General features: G+C 35.0%; 1 protein-coding gene across 16 annotated transcripts in view; it reads right to left on the reverse strand.

Moving 5' to 3' along the window:
• Window positions 1–26,513, reverse strand: part of PPP1R9A (protein phosphatase 1 regulatory subunit 9A) — a 311,401-nt gene that overhangs the window by 128,371 nt on the left and 156,517 nt on the right. For 10 of the 16 annotated variants that reach the window (XM_073238811.1, XM_073238810.1, XM_073238815.1 and 7 more), the window contains 3 exons: window positions 13,560–13,692; window positions 11,594–11,626; window positions 7,434–7,554 (listed from right to left, as the gene is read on the reverse strand). In XM_073238811.1, coding sequence (XP_073094912.1) covers window positions 7,434–7,554; window positions 11,594–11,626; window positions 13,560–13,692 — 287 coding nt within the window. The remainder of the gene's footprint in view (window positions 1–7,433; window positions 7,555–11,593; window positions 11,627–13,559; window positions 13,693–26,513) is intronic. The other 6 variants (XM_037019830.2, XM_037019829.2, XM_037019828.2 and 3 more) reach the window with 1 other exon arrangement.

Raw genomic sequence — 26,513 nt, forward strand, 5'->3', positions numbered from 1 at the left:
AGAGTTGCACATTAATTCTGTTTATTGTATTTGATCATTTTTGTTATCAGATTAGGAGAGTAGGGGGACAGTTGGTACGGACCATTTATTTGTGGAGATTACCACTCAAAAAACAGATGGTAACACAGTTGTAAAAAATATAACAGGAAAAAGGCAAACTGCAAATAATTTACAAAAAAAGAAAGAAATACAAGTAACCAACAAACATCTTAAGAGTTCTCAAAAACAAGAAATTAAAATTTTCAAATTACATCTCACTTATTAAGTTATTAAAGATTTTATAACATGATATTCAGCCTTTGAGGGTGCAATGACTACTCTTCAACACTGCTAGGGGGAATGCAAATTGAACAACCTTTCTGAGGGCAGTTTAGCAATGTGTTTTGTAAAGCACCTAAAATGTAATGTTCCTTGACATAGTAATTCCACTCCAAGGAAGTAATTTCAGAGAAATAATCAGAGATATTCAGTGATTCTTATATAAAAATTCTAACTGGATTAACACACTGAAACAACATACTAGTATAAAAGTATGCAAATGGTTTACAAATACAATACTGTAGCATAACATGTCCTTAGAGTATGTTGTAGAAAACATTTAATGATGTGATATAAAATGATGCATTACTTAATTATAGGCTCTGGAATCAGATATTCTAGGTTCACAGCCAGGCTCTGCCACTTACTTGCTGTGATTATAGAACAGGAATTATAGCTTCCTTACATATAAAACAAAAATAATAATAATAATTTATATTTAATGAGGTCTATTAGCAGGATTAAGATACAAATACATAGAACATAATAGCATAAAGCCTGACATACAGAAAGCACTCAACAAATATTGATGAAAAAAGTACAAGCATCTATAAAACTATATATTCAATTGGTCCTAATTTTGTTAAGTAAATAAACAATAGAAAAAATCTGGGAGGAAATTCACCAGAAGAATCTTAATAGTGATTAACTCTAGATGGTGGGATTACATGAGACTTTTATTTTCTTCTTTATATTTTTCTACATTTGCCAAAGTTTCAACAATGAACATGTATTACATTTATAGCTTTAAAATGTTCTCTAAATTAGCACATGCTAATTTGTCAACTGATGATAGCACTTACAGTGACCGTGGAAACTACCAAGTTTTCCTTTAGACTGAAGCATTACAGTCTTTTGTTCTTTATTAAAGATGCCTATGTGCATAAAACTACAGTCATCAGACAAAAGGCTCTGGACTCAAAGATCTATAACCTATAACCCAAACCCAAACAGACATTGTTTTTCAATAGAAATTTTACAATGTTCATGATATACAATTAAACAAGCAGGAAACAAAATATTTATAGCCCCTCCTTGCTTCCTTAGTTCATCTGCGTACATGTACTCACGTTCATCCACACCCATGTGCCCAAGATCACAAAAGTCTGGGAAAGGTATTAAAAGTAAAAAGCTCTTGTCAATCTAGAATTCTATACATAGAGAAAATATATTTTAAAAAACAAAGGTGAAGCAAAGACTTCTTCAGACATACAAAGCTGAAAGAATTCATCACCAGCAGACCTGAGATAAAATGTTAGAGGCAGCCCCCCAGGGAGCAGAAAAACTGGATGGAAACAGATCTCCACACAGGAATGAAGAACAGTGGGAATGGCCACTGGGAAGACAGAAGCAATCCAAGCATTCCATGCAATAGTAACAGGGACAACAGGCATTTCGCTGGATTTGCTCTTTGCTCTCAGACACCAGTGTAAGGTAGAGGGATCCCTTTATTAAAATACGGATTCCTGTGCCTACATAATTCTTCCTGCCTGCCTTGATACAGAGAGCATTAAGGGGATGAAGAGAGCTCAACACTTTGATTATTATTTCATTAAAAGAATATTTTAAAAACCTTTTTAATTTCAAAAGTGATACATTTATTAAAGAAAAAAATTTAAATCTTATTAACAATAAAAAAAAAAGCCAAAGATATAAAAACCACCTTTAATTTAAAAGAGAGAGGGAGGGAAGGAGGGAAATTCTGTGGAGTTTGCTATTTTATTTGAGGGGCATTTCAATTCACCTTTTTAGAGACATAGACTGTGTGATGATTCAGGTAGAAACAAACTCAAGAAACTACAAATGAGCAAAAGAAGGAAGAAAGATAAAGAGGATTGGACGGGGGATGAGAGGAATAATACTGGTTTACAAAGGGCAGTAATTCAGGTTTACTGATGCCATAGGCTAACCCCACGACACACTAGGTCATAAATCAGCAGGTATTTAATACAGAAATGGTTATTAAGGTAAGGAAAAAGTTTCTGGTGTCTTGTACCCACTGAATCTCTTACCCTGAGAGAGGACAACATTTAGATGCAACCCCACAGAATATCAACATTGACAATGTCAAATCCTGTCTCATAATCAGAAGCACAGAAAAGCCAGGTTCCCAGTAGTGAAAATCAAATGGTCAGCACTCTGCATTAGACCATCCTAGAGTACAAAGAATACTGATAATCTGGATGTTCCAAAAATTTTCCAGAATAGCAGAGGAAATAGCCTGTTTTTCCCTAGAAACTTTATCCACTGGAATGGAATTTATGGGAATGTCCCGAGCCAGTTTGTAAAAGGCTTCTATGTAGTTCTGGTCACTTCCTTCATGGTTTCCTCATTCTAACAAACAACAGTGTGCTCTGCTGGTGCTCGTTAGCCGCAGTCTGGTGTTCCTGATAATCCCTCAACTCTGACTCTAAAAACCAGAATCAGTGGGAGTAAGGCTAATAAAAATATGTAAGTTGGACTATTTTAGGGTTTGTTTCATATTATTGTGTAGTTATTTATTCATGTGATGTACCTGGGAAACGAAACAAAAAGAACAATTCTATCTCCCAGGCCTTATGGAAACAGAGTGTCCAACGATGAGTCAGGGTGACCAGCTGGAGCAACACTGATGACCTCTGGTCAACAGAGAGCCTTCCCCCAAATGCTAGACAGTGAAGGTTTTAACGTATATGAATATACATATGTATCAAAGCAGTAGTATCTCAAATCTCCAAGGGGTGAATAAGCAAATACTTGATTAGAAGAGTGACAACGAAGTGTGTGCACAGAGAAGAAACCATTGAATTCTGACAGATGGACACAATGAAACAGCAGTGGCCACTCAGGGTTGTCACAGGCTTAAGGGTGCCTCGGGGTCACAGCCAGGTCCTGCAAGAGGGAGAGTTTGCTGCAGGGAAGCCTAAGAATAGGGCTCCTCATCTGTTCTATATGTTGGTATTACCTAAAATATGGTACAAAAAATCAAAATTGTTTGAAAACCAGAATGTGATTGAGGATAAACTACATAGCATCTTAATTTCATGTTCAACATCTTTTCCAAAAAACCTGAAAAGGACAGTGTCCTAAAATGATGACATGCAAAAGCTTGAGAAACAAACATGGGAGCCAGAAACAAAGCAGATGTCAAATGTGTTTTTAATTTGCCTCTTTAGCACATCATTACTATCCTTTCTTGGTTACCATCCATTTGATTTATTCTAACAGCATTTTCAAATGGGTTATAAAATTCATTTTTCTTTATAGACTCATTAAAGAAGAGTGGAGAAATAATTAGTGTGCAAGTGTCCTGTGCACAATCATAAAATGTGGGACACAAAAACTAATGATTAATATATTTAATATTGTTTTACTGAAAATTTAGGATAAAAACAGAAGATAAAAATGGCTATCATGTCACTCAGCTAAATTATAAGTCAACCAGTAAGAGGCAGGGTAGCACAAAGGAAAGAGAACAGACAGAGAGAATGAGGGAGGGAAGAGAAAAATGTTAGGTCCAAGCAAAAGCTTTGGAAATGATTGAAGCACAAGTACTCACTCACCCAACAAATGTTCACTGAGCGCCCCTACAGTTCAAGAATCATATGAAAAGGTACAGACAGACACGAAAAGCCTGAAGAAAGAAAATCCAGAAGGTAGGACATAATATCAAAGAATAAGGAAGACTCAAAGGTTTTTAAGAATGCTGGGTGACTCAGAGGATAAATATCGATGACAAATTTTTAAAATACTCAAAATGTGGTGAGAGTTTATGAGACATTTAGAAAAGGAAAAACCATCACAACAAAAAGGCTTTTTGTGGGGGGGCAGGAAGAGGGGAGGAAGAAGAAAAGAATTTTCTATATACATCTGTTTCTGTAACATTACTTAATGGAAGTGTGACCAAATCTGAGATTAAACTGAAGCCATTTTCTTAAATAAGGAAGATTTATGAAGGAAGTAAAGAAAACTATAAAGGTATAATATATACCCTTATCCTTAAAAGCTTAAAAGCACTACAAAGAACTAATTCAGAAGTTCAATTTTGTCCACAACTGAGGTCTAAGAGTAACTTTCCCATAGTCACATGGTGATAGCTTTGTTATCTTTAATTATAGTTTAAAATATATATACAACTATTACATATTCTCTATAGGAAAAGGAAATACTCCATATTAGCTAAAATCCAAAAGAATCACAGACTAGAGACATTTAAGACTTTGATGTGTATTAATTCTACATTTTTTGAGAGCAAGAAAGAGAGAGAGAGAGGTGGGGTGTGTGCAGAGAAATAGAAAACTTACCTACACAAGAATGCATCATACTCTTTTGTAAATCCTTAGCATGACATTTTTATATATCAACAAGTATACATGACTTTAAATAATTGTTACTGACTGTAAACAACAATCAACTGTTCCTTTTGTAATTCTTTATACTGATGCCTTTAAAACAGTAGGCAATTTAAATACTGTGCAAATGAGCACACCAGTAATGGTGGCTACAATAACATAATAAAGGATGTGAACACCACCACTGGTCTAATATTGAGGCCACTTATACAGAGAAAGGCAAGTACCATATGATTTCACTTATAGGTGAAATCTAAAATACAAAATAGATGAACAAAGAAATCCCAGAAACACACTCATAAATACAGAGAACAAACTGGTGGTTGCCAGAGGAGAGAGGGGCAGGGGGATGGGAAAAACAGGTGAAGGGAATTGAGATGTACAAACTTCCAGTAATAAAATAAATAAGTCACCAGAATGGATAGCACAATATGGGGAGTATAGTCAATAATATTGTAATAACTTTGTATGGTGACAGACAGTTAGTACACTTACCACGGTGAGCATTTTGCAATGTATATAAATGGCAAATTACTGCATTGTACACTTGAAGCTAATACATTATGTCAACTGTATTTCAATAAAATTTTTAAATAAATTAAAATAATTTTTAAGTGAAACCCCTTATTTATATATATATATGTATATCTACAATTTTCACACATTTATAAAATGAAAGTTATGAATTGAGAGACCTTTGAAGTCCCTCTGATCCCCCAAATTTTATGGTTCTGTATATATTTTATACATCTTTCTACAGTTTTTCATAAGACTCCCCAGGATAACTATTTTTTTAAATAAATTTCAAGCTTATTTCTGCTACATTCAAGAGCAGTTTCATACACGAACATCACTGCTGGAGGTTTTTTATTTACATAAGCTGATTCAACACTTATAACAGCCCTGCAATGTAGATAACATGAAAATTGAGTAATTTTTTAAAATATCCCACAACTGGTAAGTAGAGGGGGCAGAAGTAAGATTCCTGGTCACATGATCCCCAAAATAATTCTTATTTCATTACATCAAGTTGCCTTTCTTAATATATTCACTGAGGCATTTATTAAGCATCTATTAAAACAACAACAGGATTACTATACTAGGTTAACAATTTAAAAGGACTGAGGAAATACACACTAGGACTGATAAAGCAAAGCTCTCATATCACTGTAAACACAGAAACTACCCAGGAGAACAAATCAGTAAATAGGTTAATAGAGAACAAATTTATTTTCAAATTAGTGATAGAAAAACAAAATGTCTGAGTTTACAAGGGGAACTGCCTAAGTGCTACATGCAAAATTTTATAACTTTAACAAAAAATCAATTTGCATTTTGGTTTGCTTTAGTGGCTTAAGAAGGATGATTCATAATAGTTTAGTATTGCTTGAATACTAACAATAAGAATTATTTCCTATCACTTTAGAATGACCTTTAAATTTTTCATGAAACTTAAAGAAAAATGATGCAGATTTTGAAGACAAGTTTTAACTCACTTGGAAGAAAGGTTCTAAATTAATAATGGAAAATATTTACTACTACCATTTTGTAATTCATTGAAGGGGCAAAGAGTTTATTTTCTGAACAACTTTAAAAGGAAGACTGTTGAAAATTACTTTTAAGCACACAACATTAATACCCCACTTTCTTTAAGTGTGACACACATTGTGTCAGCTAAACAATGACACAAAGATTCATCTTGGACCTCCTTTCTTCAAGTAAGGCTACTGACTAAGATATGGTCCCTAACCTCAAGGAAAGAGGTGATACTGAAGATGTGGCATTCTTATTTAAATAAACCAGTTTACTTCTCCTTGGGCAACACCTGTGTATATCAATATTATCAATATGTGTTTTTAAGATTACAAAAAAAATAATGCTACTATGGGTCTCACCAGATTCACAAATGATTTTTCTGCATACTTTATTATTTCTTGATAAGATGGTTAAGTGATATATACACTTAAATCTTGAAATCTTGAAAAAAGTCAAAGTCAGTTATTCAATTTCCTAAAGAAATGAGATGATGTGTCTTTGAGTTTGCCACTCAGTTTTGGGAGTTACTTTTACTTCTACTGCCAACTTTCTGCTTCAGCCCCAACCTGATGCAGTCGGGAAATGTAGTATGAGGATTAATCAAAATCTTTAAAGAATCTTGTAGCTTAAGATCATAAGAGCTAAGACATAAAACAATGATCATCTGATGCTCTAATGTGCTTCCAAATTACTCAAGGTGGGTGTGTAAGTAAAGACTGCCAGACCCCTATCCTACAGATTTAAATTCCACAGCCTTAGGAGCTACTCAAGAACCTGGATTTTAGAAAACATTTTAAGGAACACTGATCTCCAGAATTACCATCATCTCAGAATTAAGAGTTTCTATTTTCTCTTCTACCTCTGCCATTTTCAAAAGTGTCAGAACTGTTACCATTTGTTTTGCTATCTCTGAAGTAAAACTACATGCTGATCTCCACAGTAAATAGTCCTAAATGATATACAACCATGTTTCTGCTGACGACTTCCTACTAGATAAATAGATGAATGGATAGATACAAGGGTAGACAGGTATACGTAATAGATCCATCCACCCATTTATCAGATATATATTAAAGAAAGAAGGTATCCTGCCTACAAATTGGAAAGTAATTCAAGTGTTTTAACATTTTCCACATCTGAGACACTCTCCGAAACTCTGTCCTAAAACAATCAAAAGAAAGCTACCATTGAAAGAAATTCAAAGAAAAGCTTCCTAGAAAATTCTAGTGATTCGCAATAGTAGCTTACCTGCCATCTCGCTGAGCCGCACCACCTTCTGTTACTGTCTTGACAAAGATTCCCAGCTTTTCAAGTCCAGCATCTGCTCCAACACCCATTCCAATAATACTTATACCAAGTCCATCCTCATCTATGAAAAAGGAAAAAATACACAACAACCTAAGTTCTACATTAGTCCACAATTTGATGCTTATAATTTGTTCTGCATGGATTCTATGATTTGCTTGCCTTGGCAGAATTATTTTTTTCTATGCTGGGGAGCAAGGGTATCAAATAAGACCCCCTCAAAAGGCTTGTGAGTTTATTCTCATTTACTCCTGCAGTCGGCTATTCCGTGTGATTCCCAAGAAAAGGTAATAATTCAGTTATTGAGTAATCATACTCCCTTAAAATGCAGATTTTCAAAATAATATAACATTTTAAGTGCAAAAACATACATACACAAACACATATGTATTGTTTTAAATAAACATGATCATAACACATCTGGATTTTCCCTGTTACGTGGTCTTCTCTTTACTTGTTTTATATTCCCATTTATGTTAATAAAATGGCAGCGTCTTTCAGTACTTTCCTCTGTCCTACTATAAAAGCATATAAATGTATCAACAGCTACAATAAAAACATATATAAGCATATATATATATATATATATATATATATATATATATATATATATATATACATATGGCTTATTTTCCTTCTTATTTGCTTTACACAAATAAGATCATATTATACCTACTTCCCTCTGCAGCTTACTTTCTAATTCAGTGATACCTCCTGGATATGAATGTGCATAGCCTTAAATGACTTCTAATGACTACATAGTATTTCACAGTAAGATGGCATCGTAACTTACAAAATCATTTCTCTGACATTTACTTTTGTTTCCATTTTATATGCCCTGTGAACAACACTAACAAACATGCTGTTTTTTAACCTGTTATGAATCATGTGTTCATCCATATTTCCACTTGTCCTGTGCATGAACATACAAATTTTACTATCAATGAAATAAAATACACACTATTTTGCATTCCACATTCAAAGTTATTTTCTGATAGCCTCAAAGTGTTGGTAATCATGATGTATGAGCTATAAGAAACAGATATTAGCTAATCAACAGTGGTGGATTATTAAAGGAAAACTAGCCCTGTGCTCAACAGAATGCTTGATGCTTTTAGAAGACTTTTTAGCCATAACCTTTAATTTACTAAGTTTTCTTAATTATTAATCTTTTGAATAGGGTTCATCTCATTGAATATTGTTATTATTTGTCATCAACTTCTGCTTTAAGTATTTCTAAGTACAATTAATAATTCTAAATATATTTATTTTACATATGTTTAAAGATTTGTCATTGGCAAAAGTGTTGTTTGCTCATTCAACAAGAATGAAGAAAGTATAAAGAAAGGTGTCCTCCCTGGAGGACTTACCTGATGTTATCCCCAGCTGGGGGCATTTCCACATTAATACTAGGCTTAAGTACCCCCGCAGGGTAAGAACTGCAATGTTGAATAATGTCTGAGTGATCACTGGAGATTTTCTTTCATTCCTGACATTTAGAATGTTTGCCCATGTGTGATTGATTTCCCATATTTATTTCATTCTAATTGTTTCTCATTAATACTAATGTTAATCAAGAGGCTTCTCTTGCTAAAAACTTTCCTAAATTCATTACACTTTTAGGTTTCTTCCATAATGAGTTTTCTTGTATCAAGCATGAAAGATATGTGCTGAAGGCTCTTCCTCATTGGTTACAGGTGTGTATGGGTATGAAGTTCCTTCTCTACCACATGTGTGTAAGGGTAGCTGTATGTTTGAATTCTTGCCAATATTCATCATATTCACAGGGATTTTCTAGAATCTGAACTTGTTTGTGTTGATGAATGATGAATGATGACCTAAAACTTTCTCACACTGTTTCCATCCACAGGTTTTTCCCTCCAGCATGTTGCTGTACACTAAATATTAGCTGAATTCTTGTTCACATTCATTGTATATATAGGAGTTTCTCTTTGTTATGAGTTATCACATATCAAGCCAATGTTGGGCAGTAAGTTAAACTTTCCCATGCCCAGTACACTCAAAGGGCTTCTCTCAAATGTGGACTCTGTACTACCATATCATTAGATCATACCATTAGACAGTTTCTGCATGCAAATATCCAGCAAGAAAATTACATCTTAGGTTTTAAATCTGTTTTCCTTCCTGGACTCAGGCTTTATTAAAATTATCTTTCTTCCTTCCATAGCTCTTCTTGCTGCTCTAAGTGGAAATTACTCAGATTTGCGAGCTGAAAACCCAATTGTGGGAAAAGCTATATTAGCTTAAGTCATCCTCATTTCCAGTACAAAATACCTAAAAGATAGGTTGATATCTGAAAGACAATTAAAGGAAGAGTACAATCAACCCACATAGACCAGATGACCGAACTCATCTCCATACAGCTTTCCCTGAGAGGTATCAAGCATGAGGGAAGTCCAAAGTCACATAGTTGAAGCCCACTGATTCTTGTGGTTGCACTGTCAATTACCCAGCAGCCACTCTGTTTTCCTCTCTATATATACCCTCCTACGGGCAGGCAGAGCACTAAGTGGGCAAAACAGCTAGGAAAAGATAGAAAAGACTGTAAGGCTGTGTTACTATGGAAGATGTTAATAAGCTCAGAGTTTATTTTCTCTCTCAGGAAATAAACTCATTTTGGTTTAGCATTCCCATGATTGTTGGTCAGATCTGAGCTGATGTTCATATGAGCATGGGTCATTAGATTTCCTCTTCAGTACACTTAATTTTTCTGAATTTTAATTGTCTCTTTTTTCCTGGTAATTTGCAAAGATTCTTAGCATATTATAGATGTTAATTTCATGTCATCTATAATGAAGATTTCCCCTCCTCATATTCATCACTTATCTAATGGCTTGGCTGGACAATGTTGCCTTCAAAAGCTTAAAATTTTGAATGATTGTATTGGTCCATCTTTTCTTTTATAACTTTTTCCATTTTGGTTAAGCCCCTCCTCCTATAAGCCTAGATAATATATGTATACTTACAAATTTTTATCAAATTTGTTTTTAATATTTAATTACTTAATGTGTGTAGTTATTTTTATATATGATGTAAGGAAAATGAAGGTATCCAGCTTTTATATTCTTCCAAATCAATGCTCAGTTATGCCAGAGTGATTTGTAAAACACTGTTACTTTTACATTAGAACATCATACATATTAATCATATATTAATTTTTCATTCATACTAACATCTTTCTCTGAATTTTCTGTGTTGTTCTACTGATCAATTGCTATGTGAATACAATTTTTTATGATTATAAAGGCTTTATATTAAATTCAGATATTTGGGAAATTATATCTTTTCACATTCTTTTCTCATACTTCCCTTAGGTCTGTATTTTTCCATATAAATATTACTTATTCAATCCCCTCTCCCAACCAAACTCTGATGGCAGTTCTATTTGAACTGCATTAAATTAATATATTAATATACAGGTATCAGAGATACAGAAGAGGAGAGACTCTCTGGTACTGAGTCTTCCCATCCAAGAATATGGTATGTCTTTCTATTTGCTTAGAAATTCTTTCATTCAAAAAGACATATTTTTTATGGATAAATTTTGTTTTTCTTGGTGATAATTTAATAAGTACTTTGTTGTTTTGGTAGTATTTTAAGTGAAATAGTGTTCCCAATTACATTTCTAGTTTTTTAATGTGAATATAGAGAAGAAAAATTAATATTCATATATGTATCTAGGACTTGATCTCCTCTTTTACAAATAATCTTAACAATTCTATTATTTTAAAATTAGAATTAATTTGGCTTTTCATATGCATATTTGTTTTTTTTCATATACTATATAAGGTATGTGTATATATATAAATATATGTATATGTAAAGGTTACTTTTCATCTTTTATTTTCTATAGTTGATACTGATTATTACATTTAAAGAGCATCCAAATCTCACTCCTGGTTTTCATTAAAATAATTTTAGTGTTTCCTCAGTTTAAAAGTAAAATTCTCTGTTGGAATTAAAATCTATAGTTTGTATCATATTTAGGTTTCTATATATTAACAAACTAACAGAAAGAAATTAAGAAAACAATCCCATTTACAATTGCATCAAAAGAACAAAATACCTAGGAGTAAACTTACCTGAGGAGATGAAAGATGTGTACACTGAAAGCTCTAACGTCAATGAAAGAAATTGAAGAAAACACAAATAAATGGAAAGATAGATAGCCCATGCTTAGGGACTCAAAGAATAAATATTATTAAATTGTCCATACTAACCAAAATAATCTACAAACACAGTGCAATCTCTATCAAAATTCCAATGATACTTTTCATAAAAATAGAACAAACAATCTTAAATTTGTATAGAACCACAAAAAACTCTGAATAGCCAAAACTATCTAGGGCAATAAGAACAAAGCTAGAAGCATCACACTTCCTAATTTCTAACTATATTACAAAGCTATTACAGAATGGTACAAAAATAAATGGTATGCTGTTTAATTTTTCCTGGCTTTGAAGTTTAAATAAATAGCATCATATTGAATAGCTTTTTTGTGACTTGCTTTCCCCCACCCCCCCAACAATTTCATGTTTGTAAGGATCTTACATACTGTTGTATGGAACTGTGGTTCCTTCATTTTTACTGCTGAGTAATATTTTATTGAATAGATACACCACAAGTTATATACCTTTTTCTATCACTGATGGATATTTGGACCATTCTCATTTTTTGTGTTAAGTTGTTACAAATAGCAAATTTCTTTCTTTCACAAGGATACATAAATGCTCTTTAACAGATGTAGGATTCTTAATTCATCCTTTTTTTCTCAGTGGTGTGTGAAATTATGTGTATGTCTCTCCACTTCCAGTATTACAAATGAGAAGTCTGATGCTAATCTAATACTTGTGCTTCTTTGCAAATACTTATGCTTCTTTGCTTTGGTTTGACCTGTTATTTTGTAAGACTTTCACTTCAAGGTTTAAGATTAGGAATTTCCAAGGCCTTACCTCAGTATGGGATTTTTTTTAAATCCTCCCACTTGCAACCAACTGGTTAAGCCCTTTCAAATATGAGGCTCAGGTCTTTCTCGATGAGCTCAGGAAAATTTCTTCTATTATTTGTCTCATATGTCTCTTACCCTCTACTGTCTTTTCCTCTTCTGTTTTCTACAAGTTAGATGTTGGGTCTCCTTCATTATTTATCTTGGATTTTTGCTCTGTGGTTTGAGAATTAGTTTGGGGTAATTCTTATACTTGACCTTCCAGGTCACCAATTCAAGTCTCAACAATAACCATCCTTTGTTTCTCCTTCAATTCCTCTACTGAAATTTAAAATTATAAAATCAACATTTTTGTTGTTGCTAATTTGCTAAAGAATGTCTTTTTTGAGCCATACTTGATGTCCTTATTTGTTTGTTGTTATTATTGCTACTTAAGTTGTCATTTGTTGTGCTTTTTTGCTGGAGCTGTTCATCAGGTCCTACTCAGTACCCAAATGCCCATCTTCCATGATGATGAACATGGCAGCCGCTGGTCCTGCCGATCCCATGGGACAGGCTGTGATTCCAGAAGTGACATCAGGGGGAGGCCCATCTGCTCTCCATTAGCCTGTGCCCCTCAGAGACACAGATGATTATGCTGCCTTCATTTCAAAATTCATAGTTTTCTCAAGGCCCCGCATCCTCACATCTATCACTTTTAGAAGCTAACCATGACTACTCTCCACCAACAATCCAGAAACACCCACCTGCCGCAGGCTCTCACAGCAGCCCTCTCTGGGTCTCACCTGCACCAGCCCTTTTGCAGGAGCACTAACAAAACTTCAGGCCTCACTCATCCCTCGCACTCCGAGCCATCATCCCAGCCAACGAAAGTGAATGGGCTGCATTTGGAAGTGGGTCCGAGGAGAGTCATTCAATCCACTATCCATACAGAAGTCAAGTCAACTATTTTTTTTTGGAGATTAACACATAACACCCTCCATGAGCACTAAAACTTTATCCAATCCTTAGAAAAAAAGGCTACACTTGGGAAAAATAAAGTCATTTCTGTATTATAAATATAGCAATATAATGATATTATAAACATCATGGAGGTCATATACCTTTCTCTAGTTCCACTGGGAAAAGTTCCAGCTTTTCTACACGTTTTTCAAGTTCATACTCAGCTGAAGCAGCCACAGGGTCAACTTCATCATTTCTCCTGTCATAGTCTTCATTAGAGTATGTGCTGAAAACCTATAGTAAGAGGGCAACAACAAGATGATAATCGAGAAAAGATGGTTTCTTAATTTTTAAAAAATCTGCTAGTATCCAAAACTAAGTTTAAAAATTTGTATGACAGATTTCTTCCAAACAACTGTTTTGCCTTCAAAAACAACTGAGATGTTAAGAAAAGGAAAACTGAATCAGAATAAAAATGACTAATTTGAAAAAACCATGAGTCATTCTACCACTGTTAATAAACTGGGAGACCACAGTAGCCCCAGAATACATTATTTGGATAGCAATATTTATAGCTTTTTATAGAATCAGAGTATATACCATATTATGTGCAATACTCTGCTGGTTTCTGATAAAACTAAGGTAAAGCACCTTCAGGCTACTTAAGCTAACATCCACCAAACCTGTTCTAGGCTACGACCTACACAAGCCCTGGCGCTGCAGTATGTCAGTACTATAACTCTATTCCAATCACAGAATCACTGAAAGTGATTTCTGTTCTATACTGCACTAGGCTGTGTTAAGCTCTCATTTGTCATCTCTCATTTTACTTGCATGTAGATTTAAATTAAATTCTCATTGAACCTTTCTCTGAAATTACTATCAAAATATTGCTCAAGAGCTGCAGAACAAATAAATAGCATACTGCCAGCTCTTTCTTTCTGACCTAAATCATTCAAAAGACTGTTAAGTGCTATCTATCTTCAGGTGTGGCCATAAGAAACTTGATTCTCCTTATTTCTGCTGACATATTTGTTCCATTTGAAAATTAACTGGAAATAGGTATACAATCCCTCGCTTAACACACTGAAGAATATTTAAAAAAAGAAATGTATAATCTATCAAGTCTAATTAACATGTATAATAAAAACTGACATTTTTAATTAAATTCAACAATTACTTAGAATCTTAACTATGCCCCCCAAAACTCTTTAATATTTCCAAAAATCTTTAAATGTACGAGTGAAATATTTTTTCAATACTCATAAAATGTTCTAATAAAAGTAGAGTCAGAACAGAAGGTCGAGAAGAAAGAAATCAAGTCTGTTGCCTACAAAGCTGGCCCTGCTAGACTAGGTGTGTTTTGCATTCATATTATTGGAAAACTGGCAACCCTTATGTGTTATATATAGTAACCCATAAACCAGGAATACATACTGTATATAGAGAAGCAGATGTAGTGTAGTTTCTAATGGTATACACTTCTCAAAATCATTGTCACTTACAGGATTTTTACCAGAATGGATACTGCTTTTCCTCCTGACTTTCAACATGTTTTCATAGACTAATGCCACTTCCTTGGTCTCTACCAAATTTATCACTATAATGAACATTACTGCATCAAAATGCACATTTCTAAACCATGGGGTTTATACCTTTTTATTAATCTTTTCATAAAATAAGCTTCCTATGCCACTTCCAAAGAATCCCCTAATATTCTTCTTAAAATTGTAGGTTTGTGACTTTCTCTTAGATAGCCCTTTTTATTTTTCACTCCCTTACATGTTTTGTTAATTACTTATTCACATTTATTCATTCATCAAAAATGTACAGAGTACCAACTCTGTGTCAGATGTTATGGTAGACACTGAAGAAGGTACAGTCTCAAGTGTATCCCACCAGAGTAGGGGTACAGAAATAAAAATAAACAAGCAAAATATAATGTGGTAACTAATGTACCAGAGGAATATACAAATGATGGTTTTTATTTGCCTGAGAAAGAATTTTATATATAGGAAAATATTCAAGTTAAGTCTTAAAGAATAAGGATTCAGATACTGGAGTGTAGAAGAGGTAGAACATAATTTCAAATACAGGAGCCTAGACAAAAAAATATATATTATCTATATCTTCTTGAAAACATTGATATTTGAGTGATCTACAATACAACATGCCTAGGAAAGAAACTTTAACAACACACACCACAAAACATGGATCTGGAACATCCATGTCCTGGAAACTATTGGCAGATGTTACTCCATTAATGTTCGCCATTTGTCTACTTCTGCTAATATGTTCAAGTACATGACTGCAGAACAAGGATTTAAATGATATTCATTCTGCAACATAGCTCAATTTTGCTACTGCATAGTAAATAAGTAAATAAATATATGTGTGTGTATGTATATGTAATAGAAAAATGTTTCAAATAAAATTACTCCTTCCTAACTTTTTTCAGGATCCCAAAACACTCGCTATCAAATGTTCTTCCCCAATCAGGATGGTTTATAAAGTTCATTTGAGGGTATCAGAAATTAAAACAGACAAAAGACTATATGTATTTGAAAATAATACTCTGAATAATTTTTGAGGCATCTACCAATCAGATGATTATATCACCATTTCATTCTGTAGAAAAGAATAATGTTAAGATACTTCCCATCTTCAGTTTTGCTCATAGTCTGGTAAATTACATGGGCACATAGAAAAAAGCTATAGATAACTGAAAAAGAAAAGCTAGAATTCATTTGCACATTAAGCTGTTGTTTACTTGGAGAATCCAAGAGGCTTAACAGGAAAGCTATTAGAACTAATGCAGTAAAGTAACAGAATAAAAAATACATACACAAAAAAACCCACAATGTCTTTAGAAAGTTTAATAGATCACAAACATAAAATATGCAGTAATTACTGATTATTAATGTTCAAGGATATCCATCTCTATAAAACTCAACTGAAAAATATAAATAACCTTGTATATGCCATACCATGTTCCTGTACTAAAATCTTCACTATTTTAAAGACATGTATGCTCCTAAATTATGGTAAATATCAGTTTGCTCCAATTTATGAATTATGAGCTATCAAAATTAAAATCCCACTCACAGTTTTCATGGAAACTAACAAGTCATTTGAAAAAGAGTAATAAGGATGGAAATAGACTGTATTATATATCAAAACATATGCTAAAACTTCATTTATTAAGGCGATGTAGTTTTTGCCCCATGGTAGACCTAGTTTTTCACTCTCTTTTGTTCTACTCCTTTATGTTTCTATTCAAATTAATTAGGGTGATCTATTCCATAAATAGTAGGGAAAGAATGAGATCTCCATCTTCATATCATTAACAAAAGTCAAATTCAGATTAGCTGAGAACAAAAAACTATAAATTATGAAAAGTGCTAAAAGAAAACATGGGACAACATTTAATAGGCTAGAGAGAACCTTCTTAAAAACTAAAATCCTAGAAATTCTAGGAAATGAATAAACTATTTGATTAAAAATCAAAACTCAAACTCCTAGACAACTAAATATACCACAAAAAAGCTGTAAGAAAAGTCAAATATTAGGAGAAAACATTGCCAAATATCAAGATGAAATAAGAATATGGATAATATATAAAGGGTTTTATCCACTCAGGCAACTGCATAAATAAGTAGGGAAAAGGAAATTCAGAATTCAATGAAGAAATATTAATGTTCAATAAATGATGTAAAAGATGCTCAACTTCATTAAATCTTAAAATTAAGCAATTGTAAATTACAACAAGGCAATACCATGTTCATCCATAAGAATGGTTTTTAAAAAAAGTCTGCAAAGCAATATCCACTTTTTGTGAGGATATGAGAAAAAAATACTCTTGGAAAAGCAAGAACAAAAAAGCATAATTTGAGAATGGCTGTCAAGATTTTAAATGTAAATGCCTTTGACTTAATGCTACATCTAAGTATTTACAGAGATACTTCCAAAACTGCACAAAGATGTATGCCAGGGAGGTTCATTATAGCCTTATTTGTAATACCCAAAAATGGGAAATTACCTACATGTCCAGTGAAAGAAAAAATGCCTTACTAAATTATAATATATACAAACATGTAATTTTATGCAATGATTAGAAAGCTCTATCTCTGCTGACATCAAAGGCTCTGAAATACATATATTATTAAACCAAAAAAGCACACAGCAGAAATATCTACATCTATATTCCCTATTGGTATTATCCTAATTTTAATCTAATTTAAAGATCTATTTTTCTACCTACCTACCTACTTATCTACCTATCTATCTTCCCAGTTGGTATGATCCCAATTTTAATCTAATTTAAAAACCTCCTAAATTCTTTAGCTTGCCAAATTGTAAAATCTCTTTAAGCCTCAGTTTCCTTATTTACAAAATGGCTATTATAATAATAATACCTACCCCATAAAGTTCTTGTGAAAATGAAATTAGATAATCATGCTTGGTTCACTGTGGTTGGGGAGGGAAAGCTTCCCTGGGTTAATATAACAGACAACAGTATTTCCCCAGATACCTCCAGTCATCTCATACTCTTGTTCATAAATAAGTTTTGAATATTTCATCTACAATGATGTTTAATTCCCTTGACAAGCATCTACATAACTAATTTGATAGTATAAGGCAGACTGGCCTGCCACACTCCTGACCTGTGTCCAGAGCAATGCATTTTCATTACACAGTGGCTCATCACCTGCCCTGCTTTATTTTGCCTCGACCAGGAAGCACCTCACAGATGAAAGGAAAGCTGACCTAGGTAAATATTCCCCTTTCATCACTATGGTCTTGATTCTTTAAAACTTCTTACAATAGTTCTATCATTTTTATTTATATTACAGTAATTGTTTTGCAAAAATATGGATAGTTAATTAATCAAATAATAATTACAACCCAATCGATATTAATGCCACACACGCACATACACACAAAAAAACTCTTTGAAGGTCAAAAGCTTCTGGGGCCCTAATATTTAACACCATCAATATACATATAGTTCAGTCACCTTCACATTGTTCCTGTGCTATTTCACTGAGAAAAGCAAACAAAAGGATGTTTAAAGTTAAGACTTCTTGTTTCAGAGCCAGCAAGTGACATTCTGTTCCTCGATCAAAGAAAACATGACCTCATCGCTTGCTTCACAGCAGAGGCATGCTTTAGGGGTAACAAGTTTACAAATACAGTTAGTGGTGACATTTCTGACCCAGCAACCCCCTATGAAAAACAAAGTTAAAATTAGCTTATTGTAAGAGTTCAATTAGAATCATTCTTTTTTCACATTTGTTAGTTTGAGCTATAACACTTTTTCATAACAACAGCAACACTTCCTCAACAATAAGGGGAAAAGAACACATTTCCTTTACTTTCTTATGACACATTTTCTTTAATCAATGCAGGACAAAATAAATTCAGAATTTTCTGTAAATATTGACTGTAAGGAACCTTCCTCAATGCTTCCATAAGGTCTCAGTTCTACCTGTCATCTGGATTCTGCTTCATCTTCCTGACACATCAAAGATGGAAAATGTTCCAGATTCTGGCATGCTGTGTTTCAGATGATGGCTTGGCCCAGTGTGTGCCTGGAGATGAGCCAAACATTCACATGCTTCCACAAACTGGCCCCACGTCCTTGGCAGAAATCTAACTCACCTTCACATGGTTTTAGTGACTCTGCTAAGGAGACTCTGAAACTAAGAAAAAGCATGGAAAAGACAGTGCATATCTTAAAAGTTTTAAAAACAAATTTGGCAATAAGCCATCCTCAAAAAAGAGGATCCTGACAGCCTTAGAACAGTGCATAACTTCAGCTTTCCTTTTCTTCCCCCAGAAGCCAGGCCAATTCACTGATTTATGATAGTAAGAATTATAGTTTCTTGACTGCCTAGCGTGTGCCAAGGAGTACGTTAGGTTCTTGTAGACTAATATAAGCCAAATTGGAATCCACAATTATCAGGCATTTGGGGATACACACTGGTAGTTTCCTAAGATTCTAAACAGGTGAGGGCTTTCTGCCATATATAAAAACATTGATGAGCAGGAAGGTGAAAACAGACCTAAAGCTCTGCCTTGCAAGCTCAGTAAAGCTCCAGATTTCTGTCCTTAAATTACTCTGACAAGTAACCTGCATGAAGGTGCACTTGAAGCAGTCGTGACAACATTCTATAGTAGGATGTGTCTAACCTTCTAATCAATCACTCAACAGAATCCTATATATCAGAAAACAGAACCAAATGACAACAAATTAGGTGTCACTACAGAAGCTGTTTATTGCCCTTGCCTGGCTCAAAATCCATTGACAAAATATTTCTAAGGTCAATCCACTTACCTTCAGCATCATTCATTTTACCAATTATCCACTACATCCTCAACAGTAATAAACCTTCTTGTGCAGATTTAAAGTATTCATCTCTGGACTGCAGACTTCTAATTAGTGTCTTTTCAAATACTAACTAATTCAAGAGTGAGGATTCGTGATTGGTGTACCTGGAATGAGAAGGCTCTTAAGACAAAGTTACACCCATAAATATTGTGAGATATATAATATATATATATGTATATCTGCTGAAGTAGTTGGAAGTAAATTACAGACAATAAAAAACTTTATATAAATTATCTTTAATTCTTGCACCAACTGATTCCCTAAGTAAAGGATAAAAAAATAAAGAGAGCGCTCACTTTTCATAATTTATAGGAGAAATCTGAAGCTCAGAGAACAACATACATAGTATATTTAAGGGTGATTAATGAAGACAGTCTATAAGGTCAAGAGGTATAGTTCACTAATTATAAGCCTAGTGTTTTCATGTATAACTAAAGAACAGGAAGTTCTTTATGCATACTTAAACATGGATAACTAAAAAACAAACACTCTACATAATGGGAGACAGAGAACAGGCTAGTTCAAAAGGCAATACAAGGAAGTTATTTGTCAGGCTTCTCCAGAGAAACAACCAGCGGTGGGTGGGTGGGTGGGTGGGTGGGTGTGTGTGTGTGTGTGTGTGTGTGTGTGTGTGTGTGTGTGTGTGTGTGTGTGTGTGTGTGTGTGTGTGTGTGTCTGTGTGTGTATTTATATATATATATGTATAAAATATACATATATTTGTACTTGTATTAAACTAGACTTATTTTAAGGAATTAGTTCATGTGAATATAGAGGCTGACAATCCTAAAATCTGAAGGGAAGGCCAGCAGCCTGGAGACTCAGGGAAAAGTTAATGTAGCAGTTTAAGTCCAAAGGCAGTCTGCTGACAAAATTCCCTCTTTTTTGAGAGAGGACAGTCTTTTACTATTAAGGCCTTCAATTTGGATGAGGCCAACTCTCATTAGAAAGGTCAATCTGCTTTATTCAAAGGCCACCAACTGAAATGCTAATCTCATTTAAAATCCTCACAGAGACATCTAAAATAACTGTTGGACTAAACATATGGACACCATGGTCCAGCCAAGTTGACACATAAAATTAACGATCACAAAGCCCTTAAAATAGAATATACTCTGGCTCCAAAACTAGTCTCTTGACATCTGAAGATAATCACATCCTGATAGTGATTTTTCCTAGGCATATTCATGGAATGTATGTAAAATACATGATAAAATCAAATATAAATTTTTGTATTGTCAATGGCACCAACCACTTCATAGTTGTAGATAATTACAACCAAAACATGGGAAATGTAAACTCTTCAAATTTAGACTAGCTGTGATTGATTCTATGGAAATATAAGTTATATATATGAAGGTTTTATTTATTTAATAGATTATTTATTTTTTTTAACTGAAGCATCATTAATATATAATCTTATATTGATTTCATATATACAACACAGTGGTTCAACAGCTATCTATATTATTAAATCCTCACCCCCCACTACTGTAGTTACTGTCAACATGAAAGATGCTACAGAATCATTGACTATATTCTCGATGCTTCACTTCCATCCTTATGACCAACTTATACTGAGAATTTTTGTGCCCCTTTACTCACTTCACCCTCCTTTCCCACCCCCCAGCTCCTCCCCCATGGTAACTACCAGTCACTTATCAGTGTCTATGAGTCTACTTCTGTTGTGTTCATTCTGTTTTGCTTTGTTTCTATGTTCCATAAATAAGTGAAATCATGTATTTGTAATAAGCCAAGTGGAGAAAGACAAATACTGTATGAAGACTTAATGAAAGAATTTTTCAAAATAAGCAGTTTTATTAGGGTCACATGTACAGAAAAAAATCAATGAAATAAAAAATTAGAAGGTGCTATGTTTCTTCATGTTGACAAGATAGCATTCAATTATAGTTAGTATTTATATGCAAATATGTGTCGTTAAAGTATTTGAAAACTTTTAAAAGTAAGTTTAATATCAAAAACAGTCTACACCATCAAAGAAATCAAGAGGAATTTCCATCATAAACTTAGCTCATTCTAAATTTGGATAAATTCTAAGACAGTAAAGCCCAAATTAGTGAGTTTTTCCAGTAGATAGTTTAACAGAAAACTGGATGATTCCACTGATGTTCATGTTTTTCACAGAATTTTTCAAATTATTATAAACAAACACATCTGTGAGAAATTAGCAATGTTCTCTTTCAGCTTAGCCAGACTTTTAGTTTAAACTGGAGACATACGCTTTACAAAGTGACTACTGGTGGCCAGCATGAAATAAATTGGTGGCCTTGTTCCAGTTCCTACTGGACAGGTGTCTTCATCACAGAAAAACTGAACTAATTAGCACCAATTGGCACCTTGTATTGGGAGGATGGGATAATCGACTAAAAGGAATAACTGGCTTCTCATTCACAGAAGCTCATACTCTTGTACAGATGCAACAGGATGCATTACTGATTCAGAGTCTGTTCTAGCATTTGTCTTAGCATTTGGTATTTGCTTCTTCTTTCACTACTGGCGCCAGTACTGTGTTTCTAAAGGCCCATGATAAGGAGATTGTTCTGAATTGTCTAAACAGGAAAAGAGCTGGAGGGGCATACTACAGCATGTGTGGGTGGTGAGGTTAAGGAGGAAGAAGAGGAGGCTGGCCATACCAAAGAGGGTTTGAGAGCTTCTCTTGAGGCTGGGGAAGGAAAGTGAGGCTTTCTCAGGGCAAAGAAGTTCCTCAGGTATAGATATTTACACTCCTCCATGCGAAGCCCCCAGGCATGACAGCACATCTGATGGGAGGGCTGAGAGGTATCATGAAAATTAAGTGCTAAACTCTGGGCAAAGAGCACGCTGGGTCCAAAATTTTGCCTGGTAACAGAATAAAACAGCCTTGAAGGGAACTTGACCATTTGTTCAGGAGATCTTCAGAAGTAACAGTGTGGGTTAAAGGCAGAAAGGCTTCTAGCACAATGAATTCTGTTAAACTTGCAGAAATTGTGCATTCACCCAGAGTGGTGAAAGAAATTTCAAAAACATGGATGGGAGACTGAATCACCAGACAAACAAGTGGTTGAAGATCTCCAGAAGGTTAACTTTAGTAAAGCAGAGGAAAGGAATATGACATAAAGTACCCTAGTGGTGGGTGAACTAAAATAGACCCCAACTCCTTAGATAAAATGGGTTGAAGTCCGGACTTCTCACACCAACTCTTTGTGCAGATTTCCTAGGCTACAGTCTCCAAGTATTTATTCGAACACTAATCTAGATGTCACTGTGAGGTATTTGGTAGATATGATTCAAGCCCCAAATCAGTTGTCTTTTAAGTAAAGGAGATCACCCTAGATAATCTGGGGGGAAGGGTCTGTTTCAATCCATTGAAAGACCTTAAGGACAGAGCTAAGGCTTCCTGGAGGAAGAAGTTCTGCCTCTGGACAGCAGCTTTAGCCTGTTGCAGAGCCCACCCTCCTTCTACACTGAAGCGTGCCTCTGCAGGTTGCAGACTTGCATATCAACTTCCAACAGCTGTGTAAGCCAAGTCCTGGCAATAAATCTCTTAACATGTATCTTCTACTGGTTGAACTCTGATACACCAACCCTTCAAGTCTTCATCACAGGACAAAATATGGTAATTGGAGACATATATGGAGTTGTGAAATCAATGTGATGGGTCATGAACAACAGTGAGAAAAACTAACTGGAAAAGAATAGACCCGAAAGCATTGGTGTTCATTACAAGAAGTAAGAGATGCAATATCCTTTAACAGTTTCAGTTTCAAATACACACACATGTGCATGTACTGTCTCGATATAAAATGGTTATGATTTAGAAACTAAAGAAACAGTACACTTAAGAAATAACTTTTTAAATATCCTTACCATGAGAGAATTCCCATTTAGTTTACATCCTAATCTAATTACAAAATAGGCAATGCAAATGTCTCAAGCTATTGAGCCCATGAAGGATGACAGTACACAAAAATAATTACCCTTCACACTTTCTATCATTCTTGAGCCACTGATTGTTACTTCCAATTCTTACTGAGCACCAGCTTAGGTGTTGACACCGAGGTCAGTACTGGTATAACCATGTTTATCTCAGAACTGTGACAGTAACCTCAGAGATGAGGACAATGCTATGGGAAGGCACAGTGGAGACCTCTAAGCCTGCTGGCAAGAGGAGGCGAACAAGGAAGGATTTGCAGAGATCCTACAAGCACAGACTTCAGCCAGCTCAAGTTAGTATCAACAAATAATAAGTGGGGAAAGGAAGGTATGTGGGAGGCATTCTGGGAGAAAGAGCAGCATGTGCAAGACAGGAATAACAGAGCACAGAATTATGGAACTGGATATAATTTGATATGGCCAACGTTGGACCAGTGTATGGTAAGAGATGGGACAAAAGTTTGTAGGGAGAGCTTTGTGATGCAAGACCATTGTGTGGGCATAAAATTCACATGTTACAGCCCTCAAAGAGAATGGGAGTTTTGAAAAGGATTAGAAGAGACCAGAATTAGAAGAGAGAGATGAACTAGAAGCTCTAAGAATCCGCTATCTGCCCTCCTTCTGGGGGAATTATCAGGAGCCTAGGCCCTCAAGGTACTACAAGATTTTCCCCAAAGTGCCCCTAGTGATGTGGCCAGTCACTTGCACAACAGCAGCAAAAAGGCAGGATGTGGGCACACTGCCCTTGAACAGGGGCTGGGAAGAAAAACCAGCAGAGACACAATTAGTCTCAGAAGGAAGGTGAGTAAATTCAGGTACTGAGAACTCAAGTTCCTCTGCTGAGGTCACCTAACACAACAGAGGCATGTAAGTGACAACAGCAATAAAGACCCCTCTTTGACGAATATATCTGTAACATTTCTGGAGTGAAATTATGTAGAAATCATGCAAGCTAAAGGCCTATCTAAAATTCTGCACTTAAGCAGCATGCTGGTCTCTGGAAGAGAAAATTCGTATCAAAGCTTTATCACCAGTTATGGGGGTGGGGAGTCAAATAATGAAAACAAAGGTCAGATAATGAAAATAAAAAATAATTTTCTAAAATCTCAAAGAGGTTCACTGCTGACAGAGCTGAAAAACTCGTTTTAGCAAGCATTTCTAGCACCCACTGAGACCTAATAGCCAACTGAAATTTTTAATTTTTGTAAAGGTCAGGGGTAAAATACGCTTAATTTTTAACTTTGCAAGCTGAGGCCAGACATAATCTCCTGCTGAAGACCCTGATCCCATGGTACAAGTCTGAGATTGTAAACCTAACACTAGATGCAAAAGGAACTTTGCTACATTCTGGGCAGCTGTCATCCAATGTTAAATTAATCATGTTACCCCAACAAAGCAGGAAAGACCCGACTTTGTTTTAAATAAATTGTCCCTTCCACTCAGGCTTCTCTAAGAACTATAGTCAAATGTAATGCAGCAATTCTGGATCATCATTGAAAATGTCAATATATGCTAAATCTACAAGTAGGGTGTCCCTTATTAATAGGCAAAAAACTAAAGGGCAGGAATGCTTTACAGGAAACAAAATAACAGGCAATCTTTGTCAAAACATGAATGACAGGGCTGTCACATTATTCTTGGTGTATCTGAAGTGAAAGTTGCCATCACTTCCATTATCCTAGGATTAATGGTCAAATCGGGGATCACCAACCCTTAAATCACACTAACTTTGACCTCATATATGTGGTAACAGAAATAATGGTTTTGTAAATACTGTGCTAACCACTATGCTTCTTAAATCAATTTTCTCCACAACCTCAGAAACTGTCCATACAAAAGAAGATGTCAGCAAAGCTAAGTAGTTAATTTGTTAGAAATCAGTGAATATTCTGTAACCGGAGTAGAGGATGAAACAATCACTGTCACATGGGTTCTGACTCCATTCAGAGTCCACACTTTTGGACCCATTTGATGCCTTCACAGCACCTCAAAGTCAAAGTGCCCCAAAGCAAAACTGTAGCATTTCCCATCCTCTGCCTCCTGTAAGATCTCCTTCATTTGATGACAACTCAATCCTTTTGGTCATGTGGGCTTGAAAAGGCAGTCAGTCATGCAACAAATCTTTCTCCTCCTTCCCACCCTCTTAAAACATTAGTCAAATCTCCTGCATTCTATCTTTAAATGGATTCTCATTCTCATTCCTTCCTGCTCTCCAGCTGATCAGATCCCTAAGAATGAAAACATCCTGCAATGTATTTATTGCATTCTACTCTCCTACAACTTATTACACACCACACGTAAGTACCATTTTAATCCTGTCACTGTGGTCAGGAGCAGAACTGGGAGATGGAGGTGCAGCAGGAACAAAAAGGGAGAGTGAATTTATGAGTGATTTCACATTTCTTCTGCACACCTTTTCTGTACTTTCCAAGTCCACATATAATCAAGTATTACTTTCTAATGGGATTGGAGTGGGGAGGACACTTTAAAAAATGACCTAAGGGATTTGGGGGAAGATGGTGGTGTGAGTAGAGCAGCAGAAATCTCCTCCCAAAACCATATATATTTTTGAAAATACAAGTAAAACTATGCCTAACAGAGAGACCAGAGGATACAGTACAAGAGCCAGGCTACATTTACATCTGCGAGAACACAGCTTCTCACAAAGGGGGTAAGATACAAGCCGCGGCCTGGCAGGACCCAAGCACTCCCCCCACCCCAGTTCTCCAGTGGGAGGAAAGGAGTCAGAACGGAGAGGGAGAGGGAGCCCAGGACTGCTAAATACCCAGCC

This window comes from Manis javanica, chromosome 6 (genome assembly GCF_040802235.1).
Source record: "Manis javanica isolate MJ-LG chromosome 6, MJ_LKY, whole genome shotgun sequence".
In the NCBI taxonomy this organism is placed as follows: Eukaryota; Metazoa; Chordata; class Mammalia; order Pholidota; family Manidae; genus Manis; species Manis javanica.